General features: G+C 38.7%; 1 protein-coding gene and 1 long non-coding RNA gene across 7 annotated transcripts in view; one reads left to right on the top strand and one right to left on the bottom strand.

Annotated features, from left to right (window-relative positions):
• Window positions 1-8,578, bottom strand: part of Tanc2 (tetratricopeptide repeat, ankyrin repeat and coiled-coil containing 2) — a 386,320-nt gene that overhangs the window by 29,232 nt on the left and 348,510 nt on the right. For all 6 annotated transcript variants that reach the window (XM_005402230.2, XM_005402228.2, XM_005402226.1 and 3 more), the window contains 4 exons: window positions 7,683-7,805; window positions 6,899-7,135; window positions 2,153-2,338; window positions 82-175 (listed from right to left, as the gene is read on the bottom strand). In XM_005402230.2, coding sequence (XP_005402287.1) covers window positions 82-175; window positions 2,153-2,338; window positions 6,899-7,135; window positions 7,683-7,805 — 640 coding nt within the window. The remainder of the gene's footprint in view (window positions 1-81; window positions 176-2,152; window positions 2,339-6,898; window positions 7,136-7,682; window positions 7,806-8,578) is intronic.
• LOC102030629 overlaps window positions 1-8,578 on the top strand; it is a 67,881-nt gene that overhangs the window by 2,574 nt on the left and 56,729 nt on the right. The gene's annotated exons all lie outside the window — the stretch shown is intronic.

The following is an 8,578-nucleotide window of genomic DNA, read 5'->3' on the forward strand; positions in this document are numbered from 1 at the left end:
AGAAGAAATAAAGGTATGAGATACGGAGAGCCCACATAAATTCAGACATAGCATATGAGAGAGAATGTCCATGAGCAATACCCGTCTCTCCCCAGAGACTGTCAAAACTGTTGATCTGTGCCCGTTCCACTTCTTCTTCATCTTTTTCTGGAAGATCAAGTAGGTAGGAGACAATCTGAAACAAGAAATTGTATCAGTTCAAACTTCACATAGAAAACTGTTACTAATTTGCTGCTTGTGAGGTTTGGAAGATACTTACTTGGATCATCCCAGTATCACTACCTTGGACACAGAAGGAATCAGAACACTTTGTCTTAGCAAAGAAACCCAAAATTTACTCTGATAAGCATTTATCCTATCAGTTTATATGTTTCTTTTGAGCATAATTCACTTACATAGTATGTGATTTTTAAAAACTACATACTCCTCCTATTTAGGTTAAAGAAACATTCTTTTACTTTTCCATAAGGTGCAATGAAGAAAACTGAGGGCGTACGTTTCTTCTGAGTAGAACGGTACCATCTTTTTTCCTCTCAGGAGAATGACTGTCTGGGTCTAGTAAAGAGACAATGGCTGCTAACCACAAAGAGAAGGGACTGCTCTGTTTCCAGGCATTTGACTGCTTCCACGACAGAATGTTAAAAAAAATCTTCTGTGGACTGTAAAAATGTCAGTTTTACTTAATATTCTCTTGGAGACGTAGAACATCAGCTGACAGGGTAGCTATTTCACCGAGCTTCCCATGCAGTAGTATACAGCTGGTGTGTAGTGGCCCAGAAGAGCTGTTACATTTTGAGAAATTTTGCAAGTCAGTTGTGAAATAAAATCAATTTTTTATTACAAATTAAGTAGTAAATAAATTACATTAAAAACAAAGGTAAAAGAAATACTCCAATTTGAGTTGGAGATGTAGTTCAGTGGTAGGGTCCTTGCTTAGCATGTGTGAGGACCAGGCTTTGATCCCCAGCACCACAAAAAATAAACAAACACCCCTCAAATCTCATAACTTCCTAATTATTTAACTACACTTTATTACTATCTGTGCCACTGAGGTTGTTTACATTTATTGTATCTATAGAGTGGAAATATTACACAGTGGCTTCTATTTTTGCATTCAGTGATTATCACACCGGGAGCCTGAAATTGGCCATGGTGGGAGTACTTATACCCCAGAAATCGGCAACAGCATAACTCAGTGTTTGGCTTAGAGACTAAGCTGAAGTTTCAGTTTAATGAATATATTTACATGAAAATTACAAGTGGTTACCAGTATACCTCATACTGCATCTAAGGGCAGAAGAATGACTGGGGAAAGAGCGAAGTGGGAAGGACCTCCATTTGTCAAATTGTGGTTGGCTGCAACCACAGGTCAGCCACAGATACAAACATGGCAAAGGCTGACTGAAGCACTCCAGAGTACTTTGCATTTTATTATTTGTGCAGTGTGCAGCATATTCTTTACATCAGTAAAATTTATTTAAAAAACTCATACACACACATACACACATACCCCTATCTGTTCTACTCTGCTCCCCTCACCGGGGTCAGTTGTTAAACATTTCATATCCAACTACCAACTTCATACATTTGCCACTATTAACATTATTACTGTAAGTAAATACATTGGCAAAAATACCATCTGTATAGTGTTTAAGTGTTTACAAGGTGCCCTCTTAACAGCTTGTAAAAAAGAATTTAATAATTTCACTTTATGTATAGGAAACTAAGATTCTAAGAGAGTTGGTATTAGCCAAGGTCTAGATTTAATGAGCAGCAAAGCTAGGATCAAAACTGAGCCTTCTGAGCTTTTTCATGCTGTGCTCTTCCATTCCACACTGTGTAATCATGTGACAACAACCAATCCCTCTGTGGTTCAGTCATTGTTAAACAGGGGCAGAAATATGGGAGGGATTGGATTAGATAACTTCCAAGGTCCTTTACAACTCTGATGTTCTATGCCTGTGATTCTAGGTATGTTAGCGTGTGAGTAGTTAAGGGCCTAGTGGATTTTAATCTCTTTATTCCTCAGATAAGTGACCCAAAATTCGTGTTAATTTGCATGGCAATTCTCTAATAGCCAAGCCTTTTCTCCTAGTTCCCTAGGTCCTTAAATATATAGCTTGGAGATAACATCCTAATGCCTTCTTCATACCTCGGTGTAACCCATGCTGGCTGCAGCAATGAGGGCCTGCTGGATGGCATGGCTCTTCTTAAACACTCCTTGCTGCTGGCCAGCCATTGTCCAATCACACTGGATCAAAAATTTGACGACCTCTAGATGACCTCGGAGTGCAGCATGAACCAAAGCACACTGCCCGTTCTTATCCAAGTGATCCACCTAAGGGGAGAGAACAGAAAAATCTGTTAATCAAGCTCTGTAGCCGTACCCCCAATCTGCTCACACCAGCTCACGGCACACTTCTAGACTACTAATATTTATCCACTACCATTTCTTAAAACGATCACTGACAGAAATTACAAGATATTCTATTTGGGCTAGAACATTACCATACCAACAAGCCATAATTCTGCTCGATGTCCCTTCTGGGGAGAGAACTTCGTTACTCTAGAAAAGGAGGTCAGATCTTTGTTTTAACATTAGAAGGAAAATCCTCTTAGCTCAAGCTTTGCTTTCCTTAGGTACATTCTACTTTCTGCACAAATAGTTCTTCTCAACCAAGATCTGAGAGACATATAGCTGTGTTGGCACAGAAACCAGTCTTTGAAATTATGAAAAGGACAAAACTTTTTTGGAGCTCCAAATGTTTTTGTATTCTAAAGAGGCAAAATATATCATAAATCACTCACTCGACAACCAAGCTTTGGCAAAAGTCACTCCTCTCTTTCAGAAGGGCAAAATCTCAAAGATCAGGCCCAAACAGCTAGAGGCATTTGGAGCTCAGTGCTAGACTAAGCTGTAATAGCAGTTTTCTAATTTCAGTGTTGGTTCCAAGTTTAGGCTAAAAAAAGAGAATGATTAAGATCAATCTACTAAAAGGCACCTATCTGAAAGTTTCAATGCATGAAATAATCTTTTCTAGCAGGAATATGCTATCTGTCTGTGGTAGTGAGCAGGCTTAAAATCGAAGTTCTGTCTGGTTCTCCCACTGACTTTGGTTCCACCCAGCAATCCATACTGACAAATGTTCAGTGAAAACTTAGTATGTGCAAGGTACCAAATGGAATAAAAGGTAAATAAGATAGTAGTATATAGATTCTTTTAAATAAACTTTTAATAAACTTTTAAATAAGCAAGTAGGATAAGATGTGACTAATGTAACAAAGTACTATCCAAACAACTAAAGATGTATGATATCACAAGGAAAATAAAAGTACAATAAAATTTCACAGAAAGGAAATATTAATTCCTGACTACAATTAAGAACAAATTCATAAGGAAAGTTCCATGTCAACTGGCTGACATAGTAAACTGTTAACTTACTCTAGATTTTTTTAAGGGTAAGGTACTTAAAGGAAGAAGTTTAAAGTATCAAGTTGAGAGCAGACACGTTCTGCAATGCCACACTAAGTGGTTTGAATTTAATCAGTAGGTAGTAAATCTTCATGCTCATAACTGCATTTTCAAAAACTCAGGGTATGAATAAAAGAAATCATAGCTCCTTAGAGAAATGGTTGATTCCAGAGCTGGGGCAGTAATAGGAAGAGATGATTCTGGAACACCTTGTGCAAGGAAAGAAGGAAGTTATTCCACATAGTAGGGGAAAGTTAAAAGGTACAAGAACCAATGACCAAATCTGGGGCAATCTGAGCAACAAAATGAATACTAACGGAAATTGATTACAGGCCACAGGATAAGATAAATATACATTATTTCATACTGATATAGGTAACTGAATAAATAATTACATAATGAGAAGAGACAGCTCTTCCTTCAGTGGAATTACAACGAATAAATGTTGAAGGAAGGATGAAAACAGAAAATCACCACTAAGCAAATACAACAGTAATGTTATTGAAGCAAGAATCAATTATGAATCCTACAATGAGTGGACAAAATTGTGATGAGAAATAGGGTATGTATCTGCTTAGTCTCAAATCATCTACTTGAAAGGTACAGTATTTCTTAACTGTAAAGGGAAAAACAGTAACCTGAGTTGAAATCTGGAAAATGTTAGGTTAACTAAGTAAGTGATTGATGTTAACATCATCCACGGTAAGACATATTGATGTCATGAACCTCAAGTGCTGCATTTCAATAAGGACACAGAATTACTTATGTATTCTTGCCAGAAATATATAAACCTCACCTAATGAGAAAACACCAGACAAACAAATTTAAAAAACTTCAACAAAAACAACTGGCCTGTATTTTTCGAAGTTGTCAAGATCATAATAGACAAAGAAAAATTGAGAAACAGATTGCAGGAGACTAAGGAGACAACAACTAAACGTAACGTGGGATCCTAACCTGGCTCTTGTAACAAAAAAGGGTATTAGCAGGACAGTTGGGAAAATTTCAATAAGGTGTGCAGATTAGTATTAATACTCTATCAGTATTAGTTTTCTGGGCTTTATAATTGGAGCGTGGTTATTACTCAGTCTGTTACCATGAGAGAAGGCTAGGTGGAGGATACAGAACCTTCTGGGCTATTTTGCAGTATTTTTCAATGTCTCAAATTGTTTCAAAATAAAAGGTTTACAGAAATAAATGCGATGATGTGTAATAACAAAGTCAGAATTTGAAAAGGGTGTTTTTACATAAGAACATGCTAAGAATAATTCAGGAGGATGGTGGTAGTTGGGATGGAGAAAAAGGAATTATTGCTCAAGCTACTTTCAGTATAAAATTGAACGTTTGGCTACTAACTGAACTTGGAAGGGCAAATGACAGGGAAGAGCCAAAGATTAGTTTTGAGAAAAACAGGTGCAGCATTATCAGACTGTAAAAACCAGGCAGAGGAGGTAGTTAATCTTAGCACTCAGGAGGCTGAGACAGGAGGATTGCTAAGTTTGAGGCCCAACTGGACTACATAGTGAGTTCAAGGCCAGCCTGAAGTATATAGTGAGACCCTGTCTCAAAAGCCAAAACCAAAAAAAAAAAATATTTTAGAAAATTAAATGTGAGGCACCAGGCATAATCTACATCAAGGAGGCAGTTAGGCACGTAACACCATTCTCAAAAGAATTTTCAGGAACTTGCAACTTCGAGTTAAGAATCACACAAATGTAGGCAGAAGAGCTCAAGCCTGGTTGTATTTGATTCCAAAGCCTAGGATTTTAATGTGATCTTCCTGTTTCAGCTTCCTGAGTAGCTGGAATTATACGTTTAAGCTACCATGCAGGCCTTAATTTCTTTTATAGATGAAAAAGTGAGACTGAAATAGGTTAAATGACTTTCTTAAGTCTTTATAAAGAGTATATTTGTCCCAATTGTGGACTTGACCCACTTGTGTTTGATTCTAACGCTTTTGACTTTCACAACTTGTTTCCTTTCTAAAGAAAGCCACACTCCAAGTGGTTAAGGAATACTAAGGAAGCAGAGGCAGTAAGTAGAGATGATAGGTCTGGTGGACAAGGAAAGGAAAAGATGGGATGCAGCCTCTTGGCAGGCAGCAGCAGGAGGGTTTCTGTGTTAGGTCAGGGAGGCATTCATACGTTTCTAGAAATTGGAGGGGCAAGTTGCATGATTTAGGAAAGGAATGAAATAATGTGAGACAAAAACCAGCTTACTGGGTCAGGAACACAGGTGGAAGCAACTGCTTTGGAGAGTAAGGCAAACACTCCCTTCTCTGAGGCAGAAGTACAAGTGAGTGTACGTAGGACTAGTAGAGTTCTGAGACGGAGGTACATTGAGATAAACTCAATTTTACTAATGTAGGAAGGTGGAGGAGGTGTGATAGCACTTTGAGAGGAGAGGAAATGATGAAAGATGCATAGAAAAATGTGTTGGCTGTGCACGGGCTGAGCAGCAGGAAAGACCCAGCTGAGATCTGAATGTGCAGTATCACAGTAATAATGTAATGACCAATTATTTTTTTTCTAGAAATATCCATTCAAATAAATGGATGTTATTATAGGTGGACGATTACTGGGTCACAGTTAACCTCCAAAGCTCTGCAGTTCCATGCAAGTCTCAGTCTCAGTTCCGAAGGGAGCCTCAGGAGTCCCACTTGCTTCCCTGTTAAGAGCACTGCACCCTCAGAAGGAGATCACACATGTTACATATATTTCACTAGGAAACTGACACCCTCAGTTTGTTTTCAGGACAGAATCAAAATACCATAAGCTACAATTTTCCCCACAACTTTACATTTGTGAAGCTAGCATTTTTCTTTTCTGAAACTGAGTTCTTTTATACAAGTGGCTCTGCAGATACCATAAAGCAAACATTTTGGAAATGTTTTTGGAGAATCAGAATGTACTAACAAACATTTTGGGATGCCCTTGTTCAGTCTAAGTATAAATAGAGAAAATCATCTTTTCCTCAAATTCCAAAGATGGTGGTCTTCAAGGACAGAATGAGGAGATCTGGTCTTCTGTCATCTACTTGGGTAACGAAGAGTCTGCAGGAGCCATTCCATTCAGAACTCCCACTGTGGGCTCCTCACTCCTTTACTTTTTCTTTGTTAGAAAGAGGCTTCTTCTGAGCCCAACAGAGAACTTCTGAGTTGTCTACTAGGGACTTTTTGTGGTTGCAGATAAACATCCTTTCCTAAGTGTCTCTCGAAGACTAGCCGTATCCAGGTGCAGTGTGGACTGGCAGCGGCAAGCAGGCAAACACTGACGGAAGCAGAGCCAGCTCTCCTTTTGATCTGCGCCCCCATTATGGTTTTATGTACCTGGACTCCCGAGGTAACTTAGGATTTAAGAAAGATTCTACATAAGGAAGGAAGGAAAAGGCAAGAAAGGAATACTAGTAGAGGTGGAGAGCCGTTACCTTGGCCCGTTTCTTGCACAGTAGCACCACAATGCTCAGGAACCCTGCCGCTGCAGCGTACCCCAGAGGAGTCAGGCCGCTTTCAGAAGAGGCATCCACGTTGGCCCCAAACTCTAAAAGCAGGGCCACCATTTCTGTGTAACCAAGATGAGACTGAACACACAGAATTGGAGCATTATTTAAAACCTCCGTCCGGTAATTAATATTGGCACCTCCCAAAATCAGCAGTCGGCTGACCTAGGAACAAGCAAATAAATAGAAATAATCATCAGACAAACATCAGGTACATCCTTTTAGTTTTTTTTTTTAATTAAATCACCTGAGAGACTCCAGCATTTAGTAACTTTTATTTTATATCCTTCATTTGTTCCTTTTTCCATACAGGTACCTTGCTTTCTGAAAGGAATGTATGAAGTCTCCTCTACATAAACTGCTAAGTAGGTGGAGCAAATGCTACCCACACTCTAGAACATCATCTCTACTAATCATGTTCTTGATCAGAAAAGCTCCTCTCAAACAAAGGCTGGCTGAGATCAGTCTCCTCTCTAGAACTACCAAGACCTGATTTCATATGTGAGAGTCAGCTTATAGAAGGCAGAGGGAAAACGGTTAGTTTTCAATTCACAGAATAAGATGTAACAATTTAAAATATATTATCAGTAAAAGGCTAATTAATAAGAGACAAGCTAAGGCAAATCAGCAACTAAATAATCAGTCATTGTCCTTCTAGTTTTATTTTCTTACAGTTAATTTTTAAATGTATTTGTACTTTCTTTGTGTCTACCTTTATGTTCGGAGTGTAGAGATTTCGTAAAGATGCCAGTGCCATGGAAAGACCTTCTGTGCTATAGGAGATCCAGAGACCTTGGAGGATGGAGGATGATACACCAACTTTTTTACTCAAACCCTGAAAAAGAAACATAGAGACAGGATTATTAGGCCTGCTAAAAAGAATCACAAGTAGTAAGTTAACAGCTTCTAGGTTTTTGGCGCTAATTTTTGTTTTTCTTCCGATACCAGGAATTGAACTCATGACCTTGCACTTGCCAGGCAGGCGCTGTGCCACTGAGCTAAATCCCCAGCCCCCTTTTGGTGTTAATTAAGAGTCCCAGCCTTAACAATGGCCATGCCCAGCAAAGCCTATCCACGGATGCAGACAGAGACTAGTTCTGTAGGAGCAAGGTAACTTAAATTCTAACTCAGTAGTCACTAGTAGTAAATTAACATCTATCTTTTCAGCTGTATCTGTGTGTAGTTTGTTTCTCCATGTCTTTTTCTGTTAGCCTTCTTGGTTAAGTCCCTCAAACTCAAGTTACTGAAATACATACTGTGGCAGAGATACTGTAATGTGACACTGACTATCATTTAATTTTTTTCCCTTGCATTTGAGAAAGCTATATTTTCTAGCCTCCGTTACAGTTAAGTGAGCCATGTGACTGAGTTCTGTTAATAAATTTTGGGCAGAAGTAATATGTCCCATATAGGCCTGACCTCAGAACTTCCTATGTGTTTCTGCACGCTTTCTACCTTTCTTCTTGACTGCAAGGATGCAGCAGAGGACTCTGACACGCAGGGTGATTTCTGAACACTACACAGAAGGAACTTGTCTGATGATCTGCGCTAGACTGCACTGTAAGAGAAATAGTAAATCTTTTTTTTTTTTTTTTTTTTTTTTAATTT

This window comes from Chinchilla lanigera, unplaced genomic scaffold (assembly GCF_000276665.1).
Source record: "Chinchilla lanigera isolate Chin_1 unplaced genomic scaffold, ChiLan1.0 scaffold00077, whole genome shotgun sequence".
NCBI classification, from domain to species: Eukaryota; Metazoa; Chordata; class Mammalia; order Rodentia; family Chinchillidae; genus Chinchilla; species Chinchilla lanigera.